Source organism: Myxocyprinus asiaticus, chromosome 5, assembly GCF_019703515.2.
Source record: "Myxocyprinus asiaticus isolate MX2 ecotype Aquarium Trade chromosome 5, UBuf_Myxa_2, whole genome shotgun sequence".
Lineage (NCBI taxonomy): Eukaryota > Metazoa > Chordata > Actinopteri > Cypriniformes > Catostomidae > Myxocyprinus > Myxocyprinus asiaticus.
The window spans coordinates 7,396,515-7,421,547 of NC_059348.1; the positions used below are offsets into that span (position 1 = coordinate 7,396,515).

At 40.0% G+C, this 25,033-nt stretch overlaps 1 protein-coding gene and 1 pseudogene across 3 annotated transcripts; both read left to right on the plus strand.

The window, feature by feature from the left end:
• Positions 1-802: 802 nt before the first annotated feature.
• Positions 803-17,307, plus strand: LOC127440885 (gastrula zinc finger protein XlCGF7.1-like). 3 transcript variants are annotated; one of them, XM_051697964.1, is made up of 4 exons: positions 803-996; positions 1,699-1,944; positions 2,859-2,945; positions 14,890-17,307. In XM_051697964.1, exons 2-4 carry the CDS (start codon positions 1,860-1,862, stop codon positions 15,570-15,572), a joined length of 855 nt encoding a protein of 284 aa, XP_051553924.1. In that variant the 5' UTR covers positions 803-996; positions 1,699-1,859; the 3' UTR covers positions 15,573-17,307. The 3 variants fall into 3 exon arrangements, with proteins under 3 accessions (XP_051553924.1, XP_051553925.1, XP_051553926.1); XM_051697965.1 differs by having other exon boundaries at positions 2,862-2,945; XM_051697966.1 differs by lacking the exon at positions 2,859-2,945 and having other exon boundaries at positions 814-996; positions 14,890-17,305.
• Positions 17,308-23,987: 6,680 nt separating this feature from the next.
• Positions 23,988-24,092, plus strand: LOC127441721 (uncharacterized; annotated as a pseudogene).
• The last annotated feature ends 941 nt before the right edge of the window (positions 24,093-25,033 follow it).

The window sequence follows — 25,033 nt, forward strand, 5'->3', positions numbered from 1 at the left end:
AGTCCGAATAGACCTGCGACCCACTTTTTGGTCGTGACCCACCAATTGAGAAACACTGCTTTAACACACACACACACTTATGTCAGACCCACCTCGCCTCGCTTTTCTCTGACATTTTCTCCACTGCATATGTGTGTGGCGCATACAGCAGTCGAGGAGGAAAGGAGATGCGCACGCGCAGGTGAGATTCTCCGTTCGGTTGAATTTTTTTCCTCAATACCGTAGATAAGCAAATGTACATGGTATGAATCCGTCAATTTTCATACCGTGGTATACCGCTGCAACCCTAGCTGGGTTATTCAGTTTAGTATAGATACCAATAGATCGTACTGAAGCCAAAATTTTGGTATCAAACCAACCCTAACTGGGGGCATACTTGCGAAAACTATATTTGTCATATTCAACTCAGAATTTCCTAATGAATCGGAGACATATTGATAAAGTTGGTCGTTTAGAATAAAACATATAATTCTTAAAATCTAGGTGTTTTATGAAAAATTACAAAATTCTAGGTAATCAAAGTATGTTTTAAATATTTAATTAATAATAAATATACTATAGATTAGGCTACATTTAATAATTGTATCCCCACTCTAATATTTTGTGGGATTTAAGAAATAGACATTGATAAATAGTGTGACAGGACTTTTATTTTGAATTTCGGAACTAACGTGTTGTTTCGACATCATAAAGCGGCGCCGTGATTCATCGGTCTGTTGTTCTGTTTCAGGTTTGTCTTCTGCATTGAATGTGAATAAATAGATACAAAACGTTCAAAAGTGCTGATAAGATTTACAAATGTGTTCCAACAACATGTAAATGCTATTCATGTCATTGAAATCATTTTGCGTTGGTTTATGAAGTGCTGGTTGTAAATGTATTTGTATAAAGCGCGTTTATTTATTTTTCATAGCTGTTTTCCGTTCAGTAAATGTTGAGATTACTTGAATTAATGTATTCAGAGCGCCGTAAATCAGATATCTGGTTGTATACAGAGTTAAGTGAACACATTTTCTCCTTATATTTTAGGTTTGTTGTGTGTCAGATTGCTGGAGGTTCATGTAAGGATGTTTCTTGTTCAGTACAGGATACGGACACAGCCCATAATGAGAATGAACATTTTGTAACTTTACCTGGCAGCTAATTTGCTTACTCGTTCAATAATACCGCAGACGATTATGTTTAATTAACCGTGAGAGGCAGAAAACCACGATGGTGTTTAAAATACCATTAGGTAGCCTTAATCATTATAAGTGTACAAATGTGAAAGTAAATAATCTAGATATCCTTCACAGAACATATAATTGCTAATTGTATCCACCCTGAGCTTAAATCACAGCCTTTTGTGGTTTAATAATTGCACAAGGCCATATCATGATTTTGATTGTGCAGCCTTAGAAAGAAAAGTTCCAACAATCTCCGGAGTACTTTGTGTTTCTTTTTTTTTTATCAGTTATGCATGCCCTGATAAGTGTCTGTGGTAATGAGCCTGACTGACTGTAGCCTTATACCCATGAGAATTAAAGAGCCTGTGAAATCTTTTATCATTTTACTTCCTTTATTTTTTTCTTATTTCTGTCTTTTTTACTGTTACATTTATTTATATGTGTTTCGTACATGTAAATTGTAAAGCAGAAAGACTTAAAGGTGGCAATACAGAAACCTTTAAATTCTGACATTTATTTTTAATGTTGACAGGTCTGGTCATTGCAACCACACAGTGATTGTGAATCCACTCCCAAAGCAATTCACCAGTAAATGCTCTGAATATTCCTGTCATCTTTGAACTGAAGAAGAGTTTCCAGAAGAGCAGGACAAATTTCAAGTGTGTCAACAATTTCTGACATACTACTGCAAAGATGGATTTTATTAAAGAGGAGAGAGAGGACATGGGTTATCCAGAACCACACAGAGTGAAAGATGAAGAAACTGAGGAACAAATAGGTTTGTGTCTTGATTCTTTATTAATGACTGCTGATGTGTGATTTGAGTATCTCAGACCCCGTTTACACCTGGTATTAAGATGCATTTTGGGTGATCTGATCACAAGTGGCCAGCGCTAAATAAAGCTGCAGAATGGGTCCCAAATGTTCTGTGATCGGATCACAAAAACCACATATGGAGGTTGACAAAAACGCATGTGACCACATCACATTTGAGGTGTAAACACTAATCCATTCTGATGCATCCCGGACAGCAGTTAAGCACCACCCACTTGCCAATGTTTAGCAAAAAACAGCACCAAAGCGTTCAGTTCTGGTGACTTTGGTAGTAGCATTTTGTTTCCCGTTAGTTAGCATAGTTTAATTCTCTCATCATTTATTCACTCTCATGCCATTCCAGATCCACATGACTTTCTTTCTTCTACAGAACACAAACATAGATTTTTAGAAGAATTTCTCAGCTCTGTTGGTCCACACAATGCAAAAGCGTCCAAAACTTTGAAGTTCAAAAAAGCACATAAAAGCAGCCAGTGGCATAACTAGGATCTTGAGGGCCCCAGTGCAAAAAAAACTTAATGAGGCCTCCTACTTAACCCCCACACCCACCCACTTGTAACCTTACTAGAGTGATCTTAAAATATTGACATAATAATATTGTAATTTTTTTGTTTGCTCAGTATTGTTACTATATGCCACATCTTAAGGAATATATTAATTTACTGTCAGTATCTTTATCACACTATTATCAGCTTGTTTGTGTTCAGCTGCCGGTTGTTACGCCATTAAAGACAGCATAAGAGTAATCCATAAGACTCCAGTGGTTAAATATATCTTCTGAAGTTATATGATAGGTGTGGGTGAGCAACAGAACAATATTTAAGTCCTTTTTAACTATAAATACTTCTCCCTGTCCAGTAGGTGGTGATATGCATGAAGAATGCGAATCGTTGGAAAACAAAAGAACTCTTAGGAGAGAAGAGCGCTTAGGAGGGCTGTTTGAAAGTGAGATTTATAGTAAAAAATATTGATCTGTTTCTCACCCACACCTATCATGAGGTGAACTATTCCTTTTAAGTATTATTTGTGTAGCATCATTGTAACTAATAGAGGTGGGAAAATAAATTGATTCTGTTCTTTAGACAAACAATTTTAAAATAGTCTCCCTGATGAAAAATTACACGTTTAGCCTAATGCAAATACAATGATTAATAGATACAGTTGTGCTCAAAAGTTTGCATACCCTGGCAGAAATTGTGAAATTTTGGCATTGATTTTGAAAATATGACTGATCATGCAAAAAAACTGTCTTTTACATAAGGATAGTGATCATATGAAGCCATTTATTATCACATAGTTGTTTGGCTCCTTTTTATATCATAATGATAACAGAAATCACCCAAATGGCCCCGATCAAAAGTTTACATACCCTTGAATGTTTGGCCTTGTTACAGACACACAAGGTGACACACACAGGTTTAAATGGCAATTAAAGGTTAATTTACCACACCTGTGGCTTATTAAATTGCAAATAGTGTCTGTGTATAAATAGTCAATGAGTTTGTTAGCTCTCACGTGGATGCATTGAGCAGGCTAGATACTGAGCCATGGGGAGCAGAAAAGAACTGTCAAAAGACCTGCGTAACAAGGTAATGGAACTTTTATAAAAATGGAAAAGGATAAAAAAGATATCCAAAGCCTTGAAAATGCCAGTCAGTACTGTTCAATCACTTATTAAGAAGTGGGAAATTCGGGGATCTCTTGATACCAAGCCAAGGACTGGTAGACCAAGAAAGATTTCAGCCACAACTGCTAGAAGAATTGTTCGGGATACAAAGAAATACCCACAGGTAACCTCAGGAGAAATACAGGCTGCTCTGGAAAAAAGATGGTGTGGTTGTTTCAAGGAGCACAATACGATGATACTTGAACAAAAATGAGCTGCATGGTCGAGTTGCCAGAAAGAAGCCTTTACTGCGCCAATGCCACAAAAAAAGTCTGGTTACAATATGCCCGACAACATCTTGACACGCCTCACAGCATCTGGCACACTGTAATTTGGAGTGACGAGACTAAAATAGAGCTTTATGGTCACAACCATAAGTGCTATGTTTGGAGAGGGGTCAACAAGGCCTATAGTGAAAAGAATACCATCCCCACTGTGAAGCATGGTGGTGGCTCACTGATGTTTTGGGGTGTGTGAGCTCTAAAGGCACGGGGAATCTTGTGAAAATTGATGGCAAGATGAATGCAGCAAGTTATCAGAAAATACTGGCAGACAGTTTGCATTCTTCTGCACGAAAGCTGCACATGCGACACTCTTGGACTTTCCAGCACGACAATGACCCTAAGCACAAGGCCAAGTTGACCCTTCAGTGGTTACAGCAGAAAAAGGTGAAGGTTCTGGAGTGGCCATCACAGTCTCCTGACCTTAATATCATCGAGCCACTCTGGGGAGATCTCAAACGTGCGGTTCATGCAAGACGACCAAAGACTTTGCATGACCTGGAGGCATTTTGCCAAGACGAATGGGCAGCTATACCACCTGCAAGAATTTGGGGCCTCATAGACAACTATTACAAAAGACTGCACGCTGTCAGTGATGCTATAGGGGGGCAATAAACAGTATTAAGAACTAAGGGTAGAGGTCACGTGACGCCATGCAAGAAGCAGACGTGTGAGCGACCAGCTCTGCACACATTGCTAAATTTTTGATTATTTTCATGTTATAATTTGGTGAAATTTGATACACCCTGTTACACATTTGCTCTTTGAGGTAAAACATGGCAAAGAAGTCAAAATCCTCGGGCTCTGGAGACATTAAAAGACACTTACGTGTTCAGGATGAAAGCCCTAACAGGCCTACAGACCGGGGACTCATTTTGGATGGCGCGGCGGGAGAGGAGATCCAGTGTCAGTTGTCCAACATGTCGGTGATGTTGACGAAGGTTCTTGCTGACTTGGAGGATCTCGTTGTGATACGTCGATCGATTACGGCGATGGAAATAAAATTCTCTGAGATAGTTACAAGTTGAGAGATTCGATTTTCTGGAATATTCGGAGAGGGAATTAACCGCTAACCCGCCCGCGACCAAAGTTGATTTGGAACATCTCCTGGAAAAGCTTGAAGATCTTGAGAATAGAAGCCGCAGGAATAACGTTCGAATTGTTGGAATTCCTGAGCATGAGGAGGGCAGAGATATGGTGAAATTTCTAGACAAGCTTTTCTCGAGTCTGCTCGACATTACAGGCCACAAGCTGAAAATCGAGCGAGCTCACAGAGTCCCTGCTCGGAGATCTGCTGAGGGAGATGGGCCACGATCGATTCTGGCCAAATTTCTTAGATCATCCGATAAAGATCTTGTGTTGTGCCTGGCGAGGAGCAAAGGGAAGCTTTCTTGGAAGAGCCATAATATTTTCTTGTTCCCGGACTTTGCAAACTTGATGAGAGAAAAGCGATCGGTTCAAGGAATGCAAGAAACTCTTACATCAGAAAAAGATCTCGTTTGCTCTAATGTTTCCGGCCAAACTGAGAATAGAAACAAAGGGCGGTCACAAAGTATTTACATGTCCAAATCTGGCAATGTCTTTTATAGAATCAATGACTGAGTAAACTGCGTTGGCTCCGCCGAGCGGCTGGAGCTTGTTTTGTGAATAACACTTTCCTTAAAGAAACTTTTGCATTGATGAAAGATTACTTTCGCATTGAAGTTCCCGGACAGATTGAGAATAGACACTACGGATGACCGCAAAATATCTACATGCTCACACAAAGGATGTCTTTTATAAAGTTGACAGATTGTGTAAGTCATGGAATATACATTTATGCGGCCTCGGAGTGAATTGACTCGATCATCCGAGGAACCGGGATGCCGGTTTTGTTTCTTTTTGTATTGGTTCCGCCTAGCGGCTGGAGCTTGTTCTATTGAATAATACTCCTTTGGAACAGCTGTGGATTAATCTGTTCATTCTTCATGCTTATTCCTCCTGCTTGCTGTAGTTTGTTTTGTTGAGTATATTTACGGGACATTGGAATGATTACGTCATCCGCTGAACTCATAACAGCTGGCTCACGGAACATTCATTTGTCTGTCCAAGGAATCTGAACGGTTTTATATCAGCTCGAATTTGTTTTATGGAAGATCACATCCTTGAGACAGTTCTGTGAATGAATCTACACTTTCTTTGTGTTCATTCTTCCTATTTGCTGGAGTTTATTTTACAAAGTATTTTCTGTTATGTAATTTTGCCTCACAAATTTGTGATGCAAAATTGAGTAATCCGATGGCAACGTTGTCGTGGGGACTTTAGAGGGATTGTCGCCGGTTGGTGCTGTCGTGCGCGGGGTTAATGTTTTTCTTTTTTCTGTTTGTTTTGTTCAGGGGGAAGTTCGGGGTTTGATTGTTTCACTAATGGGGAATGTGGTCTGTATAACTTTGTTTTTGACACACAATTTTTTTATTTTTTTTATTATATCAATATGTCAGATGTTAATGTGAATGGGTTATCTCTCTCCACATGGAATGTGAATGGGTTGGGGCACCCCATAAAAAGAAGGAAGGTTATTTCTTTTCTTAAGCATGAGAAATATGATAGTGTTTCTTTAAACGAATCTTTCCCCGCAGGAAGCTGAAAAATTTGGGAAGATATGGGGTGGACATGTTTTTTTTAGTGCTGGCTCAAGGAAGAGCAAAGGAGTCATTATATTGGTAAATAAACATCTACAATTCAAATGTCTCAAACAGATTAAAGATAAATTAGGGAGAGTCATTATTGTTTTAGCTGAAATTCAAGGGCAAAGTTTGATTTTGGCTAATATTTACGCACCTAACGCTGATGATCAGGGCTTCTTTTATAGATCTTGAAGGGATGTTGCAAGCCGCTGGCACCCCTCATGATATAATATTGGGAGGAGACTTTAATCTTTTGATGGTCTCAGTCCTTGATCATAGTGCAGCAAAAGTGTGTAAACCCCCTAGAGCAACATTGACGCTTCACAGGATCTGTAAAAATCTTGGTCTTTCAGATATTTGGAGACTTTTGAACCCATCCGGTAGGGGCTATAAATTTTTTTCATCAGTCCATAAGATTTATTCTAGAATAGATTTTTTTTTTTTTATACCTAAGTCCCTCATTTCATCTGTTGTTGATTGCTCAGTTGGAAATATCTTAGTCTCAGATCACGCTCTGGTGAGTTTAGAGGTGTTGCCATATACAGAGAAAAAGAAATCATGTAGTTGGCGCCTTAATGTGTCCCTTTTGCAAAATCCTGATTTCCAACAAATGTTAAAGACTGAAATCAGTGTTTATATGGAGACCAACTGGTCCTCGGTATCCTCTGTGGGCGTGGCTTGCGAGGCACTTAAGGCAGTTCTTAGGGGTTGGATCATACAGTATGCCTCATTCATTAAAAAATCCAAAGCACAAGAACTTGTGAAGTTGGAAGGAAATATTAAAAGTGTCAAGGCTGAGCTGAAGCGCCGTATGTCATCTGATGGCCTCAGAGAATTGATCCGATTGAAATATAGATATAATACTATTTTGTCACGGAAAGTGGAGTTTTGGTTATTCAGGGCAAGACAGTCATACTTTGAGTCAGGGGACAAAGCAGGAAAACTTTTGGCTTGATTTATAAAGCAGAGAGTGTCTTTCTGTACCATTCCCTCAGTGAAATCTGCTGGTGGTGAAATATTTACCTCGGCCATTGATATTAATATTGCTTTTAAAGAATTCTTTTTTGATCTCTATAGTTCCAGGTCTTCATCCACTGATGAAGACATTAGGAACTTTGTGGAACCATTAGATCTCCCTAAACTGACGACTGTGCAAAAAAACTCTCTCGATTCTGAGATAATCTTGGAGGAGCTTGACGAGGTAATTAAGGCCTTGCCTACAGGCGAGGCTCCGGGGCCTGACGGCTTTTCCTTTGAGTTTTTTAGATCCTATGCTACAGAACTGGTTCCACTTTTGTTAGAAGTTTATACAGAATCATTAAAGAATGGAAAACTTTCTCCAACCATGCAAGCCCGGATTAGTCTGATTCTAAAAAAGGACAAAGATCCAAGCGAGTGTAAAAGTTACCGCCCAATTTCCCTGATCCAGTTAGATGTAAAAATGTTGTCCAAAATTCTGGCTAATCGATTAAGTAAAGTTATGACATCACTTATACATATAGATCAGGTGGGGTTTATTCGAGGCCGTAGCTCTTCTGATAATATTAGGCGTCTCATCAATATCATGTGGTCAGTAGCGAATGATCAGTCTCCGGTCGCTGCCATCTCTCTTGACGCCGAAAAGGCGTTTGATATGGTAGAATGGGATTATCTTTTTAAGATTTTAGAAAGGTATGGGTTTGGGAGTACATTTATTGGTTGGATTAAGTTACTTTATAGACACCCTGTAGCAGCAGTACAAACAAATGGGTTAATTTCTGGTTATTTTACTCTGAATAGGGGCACCCGGCAGGGTTGCCCTCTTTCCCCATTATTGTTCTGACTTGCCCTGGAACCATTAGCAGCCACGATAAGGAAGGAGGATGATTTTCCAGGGGTTGACGGCGGGAGGTGTGCGCATAAGCTTCTGCTTTACGCAGATGATATTTTATTATTTGTCTCCGACCCTACTAGATCTATGCCTTGCCTCCACAGGATTATTAACTCCTTTCCAAATTCTCAGGATACAAAGTCAATTGGTCTAAATCCGAAGCTTTGGCTTTGACAGCGTACTGTCCAGTAACGGCCTTCCAGCCGGGTGCCTTCCAGTGGCCCAAACAGGGCATTAAGTATTTGGGGATTTTATTCCCAGCAAATTTGTCAGTTAATTTTGATCCCTTAATAAAAAGGTTTTCGAATGATGTGGACAGTGGGGCTTCATTACTTATCGATGATTGGGAAGGTTAATGTTATTAAAATGAATTGTATTCCAAAATTCAATTACTTACTGCAGTCTCTCCCTGTAGATGTCCCCCTCTCTTATTTCAAGCAATTTGATTGCATAGCGAAGTCCTTTATTTGGAATGGTAAACGTCCCAGGTTAAATTTCAATAAGTTACATAGGCCGATTGACAAATGTGGGTTAGGCCTACCCAAGATTTTGTTTTATTATTTTGCATTCAGTCTTAGATATTTGGCTCATTGGTCGCTTCCACCTGAGAGAGCTCCTCCCTGGTTTTGTATTGAAAAGGAAGTTCTTGCCCCTATCTTGCCACTGCAAAGCCTCTCGATTAAACTAGCCGGAGAGGTTAAGTCGCATCCCGTTATTTTGCATTTGCACTCGATATGGACAAAAGTGTCCAGAGTGTTTAATTCTGATATTTATTTAAACGTAGCCTCAAGCATATGGCTGAACCCTAAAATATGTATTAATAAGTCTCCTTTCTGTTGGTCAGATTGGATTGTGAGGGGGTTAATACACTTGGTGACCTATATGAGAGTGAGTATTGAGATCTTTTGAAAATTTGATTCAACATTTTGGGATTCCCAGATCTCAATTTTATAAGTATTTACAGATGCGCCACCTGTTCTGCTCTGTTTTTGGGAGTAGCATACACCCTCCTAGAGCGGCAGATACTCTGGAAGTGGTGATTGCTGCTTTTGGGAAGGGTCATGAGGCATCAGTGTATTACTCTCTGTTAATTCAGAGTCTGGGGGATGGAGCTTTAAATTCTCTCAAAAGATTATGGGAGGAAGATTTAAATTTGTTATTGGAGGAGGGAGAGTGGGTTAGGATCCTAAAAAGCATCAGGTCTGCATCTAGAGATGCAAGGATCCGTCTGATGCAATTTAAGATTTTGCATCAGTTCTACTGGACCCCTTCTAGATTGTACAGGCTTGGTCTTAAAGACTCACCCACCTGCTGGTGATGCCAGTCAGAAGACAGGGACATAACCCGTGTTTTTGGGGGTTGTATTAAGATTCAGGAATTTTGGTTGAGGATCCAGCATTTTGTGTGTGACGTACTGGACACTCAGTTTTCATTTTGCCCCAGACTTTGTATTTTGGGTGATGGAGGGGTCCTGAATATAGCAGATAAATATATGAAAAGCTGGGTCCTAACCAGCATGATGATTGGCAGACAGCTAATCCTTAGGGGTTGGAAGTCAACTGATGCACCCTCATTTCGTGATTGGTGCACCGTGTTGGGTAAAGTGGCAGCTTTCGAGAAGATGACTTCCAGACGGCTGGGGAACCTGTCGAGTTATGGCAGAAAATGGGGCAGTTATTTGTCTCATTTGGAGAGGTCCTAGTGTGGGGCAGTGGAGGGAGACACTTTTTTTTTTATTTTATTTATTATTATATATATTTTTTTCCCTATATGTTGAACTTTGTCTTTGTTTTTATGTACTATTTGTGTGTCTGTTTATATGTGGGTATTTAGTTATTTTATATTTTGTGTCTGTGGGGGGTGGGGGTTTATGAAGGGTTCTTAATGTATAATTTTGTGGTTACATTTATTTTTGTCTGTCTTGAATCATTAAAAAATTTAATAACAAAAAAACAAAAAAAAGAACTAAGGGTATGCAGACTTTTGAACAGGGGTCATTTCATTTTTTCTTTGTTGCCATGTTTTATGATTGTGCTATTCTGTTATAACCTACAGTTGAATATGAATCCCATAAGAAATAAAAGAAATGTGTTTTGCCTGCTCACTCATGTTTTCTTTAAAAATGGTACATACATTACCAATTCTCCAAGGGTATGCAAACTTTTGAGCACAACTGTAAATACAGGATGGTATATTTGTGCAGAGTTCCACAAAACAGGTTTTCTTTCTGAGAAGTTTCTTTTCTTTAATTCTTTACCTTTAATCCTTTAGTCCTTTAATGCACCGCTGCTACAGCCATCAAAGCACCATTTGTTCACTGTCAGATGTCAAATCCTCTGCTTTGAAAAATGTTCCTGTTATTATGCACAATTCAGAAGTTTATTTGAGAGGTATTGTGGAGTGTATTTGTCAGAAGTCATTTTATCTGTAAAAACGCTCATCAAATTGTTGGACGCCGTGAACCACATGTCGCGACCCCGCAATATTTATAATCTAACAGCTGTGCATTTCTGACTGCGTAGCCAATCGACATGTGACTTCTAGTGATCCGGTTACTTGAAGTGCATCGTGTGGATTTGTGGCGCTCTGTATTTGAGCTTTTCGTGTTTCTTACTTTTCTTACTTGAAAAGTTTTGTGGGATAAGAGGTTATAGTTATTTAGCCTATTTAATTGTTGAATATCCGTTAGTTACCCTGTTAAAGGGCTGTGTCTATTTTGTCATTCTGTGTCTGAAATGTTATTCCAGACGGCTCATTGTATCCGGGCATTCGCAGATATGTTCGCAGGTGGTGTGCGGCATGCCGTGAATGTCAGCTGTTGAATCTGCCAGCTACCCCAAGAGCACCATTGTGCCCCCTTCCATTAATCGAGGTCCCCTTCAAAAGAATTGGCATGGACCTCGTCGGGCCATTAGAGCGGACATTACGCAGGCATCGCTTTGTATTGGTTCTGGTGGACTATGCAATGCGATATCCGGAAGCAGTGCCTCTGAGCCACATTTCAGCACGTAGTGTTGCGGAGGCTTCTTCAGAATAATCTCCCGGGTGGGGATTCTGAAAGAAATCCTCACTGATCAAGGCACTACATTTATGTTACGAACACTAAGCGAACTGTACAAATTATTGGGTTTAAATCGATTCACACCTGATTCGCAACAGACGGGTTGGTGGAAAGTTTTAATAAAACCCTGAAAAATATGATTCATAAGTTTGTGCAGGAGGATGCTAGAAATTGGGATAAATGGCTCACACCCCTGTTACTTGCAGTGCGAGAGGTCCCACAAGCTTTTCCCATTTTAATTGCTGTATGGGTGGCGGCAGCATGGCGTGCTCGATGTCATAAGGGAAACTTTTTACCTTCAAATGGTAAAAATTAAATTCAATATGTTCTTGATCTTAGAGCAAAACTCCACACTTTGAGGCAACTAACACAGGAGAATTTGCTCCATGCTCAGGAACGTCAAAGCCGGCTGTATAACAGGGGTACTTGGCTACGGGAATTTGCACCAGAAGATAAAGTGCTCGTATTACTCGCCACATCGAGCTCTAAATTACTCGCCAAGTGGCAAGGGCCCTTTGAGGTCACACGACAAGTGGGAGATCTCGATTATGAGGTAAAAAGACCAGGTAGAGGTGACGCATGTCAAATATACCATCTCAATCTACTGAAATTATGGAGGGAGGCAGTCCCTGTGACATTGGCAATGGTAGTTCCGGAGAGGGCGGAACTCAGACCGGAGGTGAACGTAAACGGCAATAATTTCGCCCTGGTCACTTGTGGAGACAGCCTCTCACCGTATCAAGTCTCAGAGGTTGCCAAGTTGCAGAAAGAATTTGCAGATGTGTTTTCTCCTCTACCGGATCGTACAAACCTCATACAGCACCATATCGAGACGGCGCCTGGGGTAGTGGTACGTAGCTGTCCCTTCCGACTTCCCGAACACAAAAATAAAATAGTTTGTGAAGAATTAGATGCAATGCTTGAGATGGGATTAATAGAGGAATCCCACAGCAATTGGTCCAGCACAGTTGTTCTAGTTCCTAAGAGCAACTGGTCCGTATGGTTCTGTGTGGATTATAGGAAAGTCAGTGCGGTGTCTAAATTTGACGCATACCCAATGCCTCGTATTGATGAGTTGCTCGATCAGTTGGGCACAGCTCACTTTTATTCGACACTGGATTTCACAAAGGGTTACTGGCAGATCCCCTTAATGGCAATATCTCGCAAAAAAACTGCCTCCTCCACACCAGTTAGCTTACACCAATCTGTGACGCTTCCATTCGGTTTGTTTGAGGCCCCGGCTACGTTTCAGAGCCTCATGGACCAAGTCCTCAGACCACCCTCTGCTTACACCACTACCTATCTGGATGACATCATTATATACAGTAATGATTGGTAGCGGCACATGCAGCATCTGAGGGCTGTTCTGAGGTCACTGCGATGGGTGGGACTCATGGTAAACCCCAAGAAGTGCACAGTTGGATGGGTGGAGGTACGGTATCTGGGGTTCCACTTGGGCCACGGGCAGGTGCGTCCCCAAATTGATAAAACTGTGGCAATTGCTACCTGCCTGAGACCCAAGACCAAAAAGGAGGTGATACAGTTCCTGGGGCTGGCTGGCTATTATAGAAGGTTCGTGCCTAATTATTCGGACGTCACCAGCTCACTGACTGGTCTCACTAAAAAGGGAGCTCCAGACCAGGTCCAGTGGATGGAGCAGTGTCAACAGGTGTTTACGCAGGTGAAAGCTGCACTTTGTGGCAGACCGCTTTTACATTCATCCGATTTCTCTCTCCCTTTCATTTTACAGACGGACGCTTCAGATAGGGGGCTGGGGGTGGTGCTGTCGCAGGTGGTGGAGGGGGAGGAACGCCTGGTGCTGTACATTAGTCGCAAGCTCTCACTGAGGAAGACTAAGTACAGCACCATTGAAAAAGAGTGTCTTGCCATCAAGTGGGCCGTCCTCACTCTCCAGTACTACCTGTTGGGTTGGGCCTTCACCCTCTGTTCAGAACACGCCCCACTCCAATGGCTCCACCGCATGAAAGATACCAACGCTTGCATCACACATTGACCGAGGGCGCAGATGGCTGTCACGGACATGTTACAAGCATTATAGATATGAATGATTCGTTACATATAGACATGATGTGGTGCATATAGATATGTTACATCCATTATAGGTATCCAATATGAAGAAAGGATAACATAACGTCTGATGCAACATATTGATTGATGTAACTTACACACAAACAGACGGTATGTTAACCGTGGAATGAGTCATAGATTTGCAGATCATGTAATGTTAACATTTATTGCACCAATAAATACAAATTAAACGTTTCATATGCAGACAGATAGGCCCATGCTGAAATGATGCAGGTTCAAAGAATTAAAAAAGATCTATTGGTAGCATAGGCTTTTTTACATGGGATGTCGTAACCGTGAGTTTCCTATTCATTTTGGAATGGGGAGAGAGGTGGCTGAGGCAGTCACAGGTGACTGTAATCAACAGACATTTAGCTTACTTGTAAGTTCCCTTCAGAAACATCTGAAATCACTCCCAATTCCCTATATTTGGTGGCATTCACGAGAAAGAGAATGAATAAACAAGTGAGTGTTTTTAATCACAGCCATGTCTGCCCACCAATCATATTTATTAAAACTGAGTTCTATTTGTTGTTAATCTGTGGAGAAATAACACGTTATGGAGATTTAAAAGCAATATAAACAAGTCATAATCAGGGAAGATATTAAGCAATAATGAACAATGAACTTACCTTGGTCAAATGGGCACAAACAGTTATGAATAATGACACCAAAAGCTGAACTTGGCAGCATCCATCCATCCATTTACCATCCTCGGCAGCATGAAATTTCATACTTTCAAAGTGTGCTTTTTCCCTTCAACATTGCATGCTCCATGCCTGTGGCCAGAAGGCTTGTGCAATCTTAGACATCATCTGTATCACATTGGGTATTAATATACTAATGATAATCAATTCTTAATTTCTGTAATCAATGCAATGGATTTTCTTTGTTAGATCGATGCATCATGACAATTTCAGCAGGATGCTTATTTATTGCTACTGGAGTTACTATGACTTCTTATTTTGTGTTGGTTCACAAGTTCTTCGGTTTTATTTATATTCAACTCCAATGCAAAAGTCTTTTTCATTGTCCTTGTGCAGGAGGCCCACCAGTGCCATATAAGTTTATTTAAAAAGATTGGGGTTACTGATGCGGAATTCATTGACAGAAAATAATATTGGCGAAAGGACACAACCATGAGAGGCCCCTCTACTAAGAAAACATTAATCTGACATATCATCTGAATAATTTTCTTTTCATTTCACATTTGTTGCCCTTAAATTAATTTTTGACTGTTAAATATGTTTCTTTTAGGCCTGATGGAAGTAAAAGTGGAAAGTCAAGAACTGAATGAAGAGGAGAAATGTCACTATCAGATGCCTTGTGATTCTGTAGCTGGAGAGAACTCATTTAGTTCCTCACAGATGGAAATGAATTTCTCACAACAAACAACTCAAAGAACAGAAGCCACAAATCCATTCACATGTCCTCAGTGTGGAAAGAGTTTCAGACAAAAAACTACCCTTTATACCCACAAAAGAACTCACTCTGGAGAGAAGCCTTTCACATGCACTCAGTGTGGTAAAAGCTTCTCACGGAAAGAAAACCTTAAAAGGCACATGAGAGTTCACACTGGAGAGAGGCCTTTCACATGCAATCTGTGTGGACAGAAATTCAAATATTTAAATAATCTTCAATATCATATTCATTCTATGCACACTGGAGGAAAATCATTTACCTGTGATCAGTGCGATAAAATTTTTTTCTTGGAATCAGACCTAAACACCCACCTGAAAATTCACAAAATCCCCGATTTGTGTTCTTTTTGTGGAGAGAGTTTTTCATGCCCGTACCGTTTCAAAGAGCATCAGAAAATTCATACTAGTGGGAAAGCTCATGTGTGTCCTGAGTGTGGCGATGCCTTTTCAGGAGCCGGCAACTTGAAGTTGCACCAAAAAGTCCATATTAAAGAAAAAAACTGTTCTCAATGTGTATAGAGTTATACTCATTCAGGAGTCCTGAAAAGAAATGGAGAGAATCCATACCACCAGCCTTCATGTGGGAAGAGTTTCACCACATCATGTACCCAATCAACTTGTTTTTTTTTGTTGTTTTTTTTAAAAAACATTGTGAAAAATGTCACAGCAACCTACAGATAAATGAAATAGCTCTTTGGGTAGAAAGAGTTTTTTAGTAATGCCTTTCTTTTTTGATGAGTAGTAGTAGTAATATAAATATACTTATGGAAATGTCAATTATTGTAATGTCTCCTTTGTTTAATTTTTTTACATGTTCACTGTTGAAAGGTGCTGATGCATTGAAATTTTGGAAATGGAACAGACTATCTTGCATTAAAATATGCAGTATTATAGAGGCTTTACCAGTCAGTTCATCGTACTGTGTGGATGAAATGAATTTTGGTTATTCCAGTATTGCTATTGCATTTTTGCTCTGTTAAAACAAGACTAACTTGGGCATGGTTGAAAATTTGTCTTTTATTGAATCCACAATTGTATTGTGGAAAACCTGGAGTTATCAGGGAATTTCAAAATTGTGATTTCCATGCCTGAAACAGTCTTTACTTAAGTCACTGTTAAAATTCATGAACATTTCTGTAGTGAATGTAATTTGTTGTGCATGGAGGGCAGATGCTATTTGCACCCATATTTAAATACTAACATACAGTATATGGTTTATTTGTCATTTATTTCTGTGGCTCCACCAGACTATTGGGGTGGAAATAGCTGCCCTGTGTAGCAGATGCTATATACATTGGGGTGCAAATAGACACTTTTTTTTTTTTTTTTTTTTTTGAGGCACAAATAAGTTTATTATGTGTCTTTGTATTATCAAATAAGTATTATGTGTAATCTTTTAATTCCAAGGACTGGTGGGCTATTTGGCATAGAACACCTCCCCAACAATCTCAATAAAATGATTTTTAAAATGGTAATGCTATAATCATTAATGACTTGAAAAGTTATGGAAAGTAATTGCTCAAAAAGCTTGGAAACCCGATTCACAAGGCTTGCCATGGTATACAGTGTTACCGGCTATACTCGGTACAAAGAGCGACACCGGTGCAAAATTTTAAACCAGTAAAAGGGGGAAATTAGGGAAGAAACTTAATTGATGACAACAGTTCCTATATCAATAGCCTAACGAATAGAAATGCCTTTAAAAAAGTTGCCTAAAGAAGAGTTTGTAACTCATAAATTAACCTATATGAACACAATCAAAATTACACCGGCAGCATAGCATGCGCACTGACAGAAGACGTTACATATAATTGACAGCAAAAAATGTGCAAGGTCAGAGTACGGGAAGCGGTTTGTCCTGTATTTTAGCGACTCGCACCCAAACTGCTCCCAAGTGTTTCACAAAAAGAGAGAAATGGACATGAAACACAGAAACCTACAGCGTAAGTTGGTGATGTATCCATCTGCAGGCATGCATTAGTTTGAGCTATTGGTGAGTGTGAGACACTGACTGTTGCTTATCACGGACGCTACTTGACCGAAATGGCTGGGGAAAAGATCAATGCCAATCTGCGCAAATCTTCTGTCATGTTTCCCTTAAAAGCATAAGAATTATAGAATATTTAGTCAAAAATATAGCAGTTAAGTTTGTGATAACTGTTTCCTACCATTGTGATTCTAAATCACCATTAAACATATACAGTGATATGAAAAATTATTTGTCCCCTTCCTGATTTCTTCTATGTTTGTATATTTTTCATAGTAAATTGTTTGATATTCAAACAAGATATAACATAAAAACAATATATATATTTATATATACAGTATATATACAGTATATATATATATATATATATATATATATATATATATATATACACACATTATTTTTTTTATTGAAGCAAAAAAGTTATCCAACACCTATATCACCCATGTGAAAAACGTACTGCCCCCTTAAACTTAATAGCTGATTGTTTAGCAGCAACAACTGCAACCAAACGCTTCCGATAACTGGAGATCAGTCTTTCACAACGCTGTGGTGAAATTCTGGCCCACTCTTCTTTGCAGAAGTGCTTTAGTTCAGCCACATTGGAGGGTTTTCAAGCATGAACTGCCCGTTTAAGGTCTTGCCACAGCATCTCAATCGGGTTCAAATCAGGACTTTGACTGGTCCACTCAAAAACTTACATTTGGCTTCTTTTGAGCCATTCAGAGGTGGACTTGCTTCTATGCTTTGGATCAGTGTATTGCTGCATAATCCAGATGTGCTTGAGCTTCAACTCACGGACTGATGACTGGACGTTCTCCTTTTAGGATTTTCTGGTAGAGAGCAGAATTCATGTTTCCCTCAATTATTGCAAGTCACCCTGGCCCTGAAGCAGCAAAGCATCCCCACACCATCACACTACCACCACCATGCTTGACCGTAGGTATGATGTTCTTTTTGTGGAATTCTGTGTTTGATTTATGCAAGATGTAACAGGGCCCCCCTCTTCCAAACAGTTCCACTTTCGACTCATCAGTCCACAGAACATTCTCCCAAAAGGTTTGAGGATCATTAAGGTGTTTTTTGGCAAAATTCTTCCAAAGCTTTAATGTTCTTCTGGGTTAACAGTGGTTTTCGCCTCACCACTCTTCCATGGATGCCATTTGTGGCCAGTGTCTTTCTGATAGTGGAGTCATGAACAGTGATCTTTATTGATGCGAGAGAAGCCTACAGTTCCTTGGATGTTGTCCTTGCCTTTTTTGTGACTTCCTGGATGAGTCATTGTTGTGCTCTTGGAGGAATATTGGAAGGTCGGCCACATCTGGGAAGGTTCAGTACTGTGCCATGTTTTCTCCATTTGGAGATAATGGCTCTCACTGTGGTCCTTTAGAGTCCCAGAGCCTTTGAAATAGCTTTGTAATCCTTCCCAGACTGATGTATTTCAATCACTTTTTTCCTCATCATTTCTAGAATTTATTTCAACCACTACTGGGTGAGACCTTTTAGCCAACTTATTGCTGCTGAAAATGTTCTATTTAGGTGTTGATTTGATTGAACAGGGCTGGGTGTGTCTTGTCCAGCTGAACCCCATTATGATATTAGATTTGGGGATTTAGTAACTAAGGGGGAAAATACTTTTTTGCTTCAATAAATAACATTACCATTTAAAAACTGTATTTTGTGTTTACTCAGATTTTTTTGTTAGATTTTGTTTGAAACAATCTAGTACAAGACAAAAACAAAAAAATCAGGATGGGGGCAAATATTTTTTCACAGCACTGTAGGATATTCATAGAGACTCAAATGACTGTGAGGAAACATTGCAGCACTTTTAAAACAAAAGCAGAAATTTAGTTAAAGGCTTAAAATTTTCATTTTCTTACAAGCTTAATTATGAAGAAGAAAACTACAACAATATTATCTCTATTGATTCGTTTTTTGGGGAAAACGTAGTGTTTATTAGAAGGGAATGTGGACAGAATTTTTTTCGTCCCTGGTCGTCACGTTTGGGGCCATTCGCAACGAACGCGTCTTTGCATCTGTCAGTGCTGTATTTTAATTTGAATGTTCTAGTTGGACCTCTTTGACCGCTGACAGCATGTCAATTAAAAACAAGAACAAAAAGAACATTGAGTGTTAAAAACGCATCTCGAGACACCTGCAATCTGCTTGCACTCTGTCTTGCTTTGTTTTAGAACAAGGGCGCTTTCGGCACCAAGACCATTATCAGTATGACCGAGTGCTTTATTCCCAAAAAAAGAGTGACATCTCCCGTTGAAAGCTAACAAGCCACGATACACACTGCTGGCAAATGTGGCAATAAATAATAATAAAAAAATGTATGAAAGAGTGTTCAGCACTCCAGGGGACAAATTTACGTTTTGTATATAGCATATGTTTACTGTTTGGCATGTAAGTTGAGGTTTGTGAAAGGTGAGCCACGAGACTGCGTCAGCTGCCCCTCCAATGCCTAGCTTTCACTCCCCTTCTCAATCCCTCTCCAGAAATCCTCAAATGAGGACCAAGTGGGTTAGTGGAAATAATTCCTCCCTTTCCCTTTCCCACATACTACCTCACACATATCACAAATGTTGCCTATTCCTACATTCTCAGTTCTGCACACCCCACTTTTCAGCTTCTTTTTCAACCATAGCCAGAAGCTCCCGTTCTCATTTCCCTAAGAGACTTCATTAATACTGATCCAATGATACCAATGTCTTTCAATAGTTCCTGCATTGATTTTCCCATAAATCCTTGACACCCAGGCTCCACAGGGTAAGTGGCAACCTTCCATCCATTTTCCCTGCACTTGGCAGCCAGATCAGCATATTTTAACTTCTTCCTCTTGTAGGCTGCCTCCAGTTCCTCTTCCCATGGGATAGTAAGCTCAATAATTATGACTTTTCCAGCTGACGTCAACAATACCACTACATCGGGCCTCAAGGAGGTAATAATGACTTCAGATGGCAATTTCAGCTGCTGGCCAAGGTTGACCACCATTGACCAAACACTTCCTGGTATCAGGATTTAGCGAGCATCAATCTGTGCATTATTTTCTGCGGCGCCTCACTTTTGAACAAAGTTTATGAACTCTAGGATATCTGCCAGCTTTTGCAGGACCAGATCATGCCACCACATTGCACCCAGCCAACATGTGCTGCAGATTTGCTCTTGGGGCCTCATGGAGAGGACAACTCACCTCTTTGCCATACCACAGTGACAAATTTCCAGGGCTTGTAAGAGTGTCATTGGTGGATCTGATCAGAAAACTTAGCCTGGTTTGTGGTACCTTTCACAGGTCACCCCATCCTTCAAATCTATCAGATGTACCCCCCATACTGTCCAGCACCCTTTTCACTGCTGGCTGACTTCTCTAATCACTGCCCTTACTCTTCCATCCTAGATACTTCTGTCACTACCCCAATCCAAGGCTTGCTCTTTCTTATTTGGTTCTTCCAACAATCTCTTGTTGCTTCAGTTTTGAAACCTCCCTGTTCACTTCCTCATGCATTCCAACAATGGTCTGTTCGAACCTGGGCTTGACAAGCCCTCACAGATTGGTCTGTCATTCCCTTAGTTCTAAGAACAACCTGGTTTCAACTATCACCTGCCTAATCTTACTTAACTTGGGTGGAGCTATATCAAATCCCACTTATGGCTCCACTGGCCTTGGGACATATCCAGGGGAGCCGAGCGGGTTGTGTTTCTGGGAATCACCAAGTTTCTGCTTCATGTGGTCTTATAGTTCTTGCTTCACCATCACCAGCTTTCCACTCCTCTTTTCTTCCAAAAGATTTCTGGCAAACTTAAAAGGATCCTTGATGAACTTCAGCTTCTCATGCTCCTTCCTTCTTCTCCACTGTAGATTTCTTTTTGCCTTCCTCAAAATCGCTAACCTAGCCCTTATGCTACCCCAATGCCTTCAAGCGCTCCTCATGTTCCTCTGCTCTCCTCTATGCCTTGCTGTGCTACCTCCGCTCTTTCACCAGCTGAAAGATTTCCTTTTCTCTCCTACCCATCTCCCTGGGACCACTCTTCCTCACTAATTCTTTACCAAATCTACCTATGCAGTCTTCATAAACAATGTCACTAAACATGTTAAGCTTGGCCTCCACCCTTCCGCTCAGTGCATTCTCCAAGGTGGAGCACAGGTCCTGATCTAATCTGCTTTATGCTTCATTATTGTTAGATCTTGGTCAATTGATTTGCTTCATTCTCCCTGTCTCCTATCATTGTCTTGCCTTCCTATTCTTGTCTGTGTGTTGACGGTACATTTTATTAATAAACATATTATTCTGTTTTCCTGCACTGAGATTTAAGCATTCAGCTGTCAATGCATGAGATTATTACTGTATATTTAATGCTGTTAAGGCATGTACAGGTGCATCTCAATAAATTAGAATGTCATGGAAAAGTTCATTTATTTCAGTAATTCAACTCAAATTGTGAAACTCGTGTATTAAATAAATTCAATGCACACAGACTGAAGTAGTTTAAGTCTTTGGTTCTTTTAATTGTGATGATTTTGGATCACATTTAACAAAAACCCACCAATTCACTATCTCAAAAAATTAGAATATAGTGACATGCCAATCAGCTAATCAACTCAAAACACCTGCAAAGGTTTCCTGAGCCTTCAAAATGGTCTCTCAGTTTGGTTCACTAGGCTACACAATCATAGGGAAGACTGCTGATCTGACAGTTGTCCAGAAGACAATCATTGACACCCTTCACAAGGAGGGTAAGCCACAAACATTCATTGCCAAAGAAGCTGGCTGTTCACAGAGTGCTGTATCCAAGCATGTTAACAGAAAGTTGAGTGGAAGGAAAAAGTGTGGAAGAAAAAGATGCACAACCAACCGAGAGAACCGCAGCCTTATGATTGTCAAGCAAAATCGATTCAAGAATTTGGGTGAACTTCACAAGGAATGGACTGAGGCTGGGGTCAAGGCATCAAGAGCCACCACACACAGACATGTCAAGGAATTTGGCTACAGTTGTCGTATTCCTCTTGTTAAGCCACTCCTGAACCACAGACAACGTCAGAGGCGTCTTACCTGGGCTAAGGAGAAGAACTGGACTGTTGCCCAGTGGTCCAAAGTCCTCTTTTCAGATGAGAGCAAGTTTTGTATTTCATTTGGAAACCAAGGTCCTAGAGTCTGGAGGAAGGGTGGAGAAGCTCATAGCCCAAGTTGCTTGAAGTCCAGTGTTAAGTTTCCACAGTCTGTGATGATTTGGGGTGCAATGTCATCTGCTGGTGTTGGTCCATTTTGTTTTTTGAAAACCAATGTCACTGCACCCGTTTACCAAGAAATTTTGGAGCACTTCATGCTTCCTTCTGCTGACCAGCTTTTTAAAGATGCTGATTTCATTTTCCAGCAGGATTTGGCACCTGCCCACACTGCCAAAAGCACCAAAAGTTGGTTAAATGACCATGGTGTTGGTGTGCTTGACTGGCCAGCAAACTCACCAGACCTGAACCCCATAGAGAATCTATGGGGTATTGTCAAGAGGAAAATGAGAAACAAGAGACCAAAAAATGCAGATGAGCTGAAGGCCACTGTCAAAGAAACCTGGGCTTCCATACCACGTCAGCAATGCCACAAACTGATCACCTCCATGCCACGCCGAATTGAGGCAGTAATTAAAGCAAAAGGAGCCCCTACTAAGTATTGAGTACATATACAGTAAATGAACATACTTTCCAGAAGGCCAACAATTCACTAAAAATGTTTTTTTTATTGGTCTTATGATGTATTCTAATTTTTTGAGATAGTGAATTGGTGGGTTTTTGTTAAATGTGAGCCAAAATCATCACAATTAAAAGAACCAAAGACTTAAACTACTTCAGTCTGTGTGCACTGAATTTGTTTAATACACAAGTTTCACAATTTGAGTTGAATTACTGAAATAAATGAACTTTTCCACGACATTCTAATTTATTGAGATGCACGTGTATTTACCTTATTTGGCATAACTGTTTTATGTTCTTTCCATGTTTTTGATGCAATTTTTAGAAATATAGAATTTGTGTTTTTTGTGCCAGTGAGATGAGTAAACAACTCTGTTGCATTCTCTCCATGTCTTAATGTTTATTCATGTGTTTTGCTACTACGAGTATATTCCAAATGGACTCGAATGGACCGAAACCAACATCTCTTTTTTAATGCCTGGACAATATAACATAAGGCACAGTGATACGCATACACATGGAATTATGTACATTAAGGAAAATAAGGTATAGTATAAAATATGATGCATCAGATATCTTAAAAATAATATAAATAATAATGTAATGGGTTCACAAGATGGGCAAGGAGGAGGCAGGAACCGGCTGAGCAGTCAACGTAAACATTTAATGACACAAATTAACTTAAACAAAACATAAACAGTGCTTTGCAACAAAACCCACAGACATGCACACACACAGCTTGTGCATCTCTCTCTGTCTCCCGAACTGGCGTCTCCGTCTCCACTTTGTCCCTCTCCCACTGATTGGCCAACTCAGCGCCAGGCGGGCACCCTCATGGCCTGGCCACGCCATCCTCCTCGTCACACTCCTCCACCGCCCGATCAGGCTGGGGTGCCATCCGGACTGGCTTACATCCTCCTTTATCTCTCTCCACTGATTGTGCAACTCAGTGCCAGGGCGTGCATCCTCGTCACAAATCATAATTCAATTTAAATAGTTATTGCGTATTTGTATTGCTTTTAGTGTTTCTTGTGCACAATGAGCAAAATTGCACCATTACAGGAATACTTATGCTGGCATTAAAAATAGCAGTGAGGTTTTGCAATTAATTTGGCTGCACTGTTAGTAAAATATTGTATATAAAGGGGATATTTATGAGATAATTTACTATGGGCTAAGTACAAATTGTCAAACCTCACTGCTATTTATAAAATCAGGATGTAACAGGCACAGTGATATACATATTAAATAATGTACCCATAAATCTCTTCATTACGCATGAATCTTTCACCTTTTACTAAAGATTTCCGTGGAGAACCTTTCTGGAAATATGTTTTCTGGGGGAGTTTTGTGGGGCTCTGCTGAAGGTTGTAAAAAACAGCGAACGCTTTAATGTTGGCTTGCAAGACAGAGTGCTCTATAGGATCTACAAGCAGGACATTGATATTGTCTGTAGAGTCACTGCATATTTGGGCCTTTGTTTAATCTTGGCCAAAGTGGGCAAACGTCCTGCTGATATAACATGAAACAAAGAACGATTTGTCACTGTTTGGAGTTGGATTATCACCAAAGCCTTGCCCATATCTATAAGTTGTTTAACAACTTAAAGGTTATGGTAAGCAGGACAGTCGTAAGGTCTACCTAGCATAAAGTGGAACACTCTCTTGTACAAGATGGATAAGGTGGGATCCAGACAGTCTTTGTCTTTAATACTTTATATATCTTTTATTTAATGCTGAAGACTGAAGACTGAAGACACATTAAAAAAACGAAGTAGGTCTTGAAGATGAGAGTGTAATATGAAATATGGGCAATTTCATTGTTTGGTGGTAAATGTGAAATGTCTTAACTCTATCAACACAAACACATATAAGTACATTGGACTAGGATAAAATGTTTTTCATTTATATCTTAAACTAAGACCCACATATGCATTCTTGGGTAAATCAACATTTATAACATAAAAAATCCAATATTTTCATTAGAAACACCATCCCAACCCACTAAAATGACATTCAAGCATACTCTCTCTCTCTCTCTCTTTATATATTTATAGACACAACATTAAAACCACTGACAGGTGAAGTGAATAACATTTATTATCATGTTACAATGGAACCTGTCAAGGGGTGGGATATATTAGGCAGCAAGTGAACAGTCAGTTCTTTTTTTCTTTTTTTTCTTTTTTTTGATTTTCTCCCCCTTTCTCCCCAATTTGGAATGCCCAATTCCCAATGCGCTCTAAGTCCTCATGGTGGCGTAGTGACTCATCTCAATCCGGGTGCCAGAGGACGAATCTCA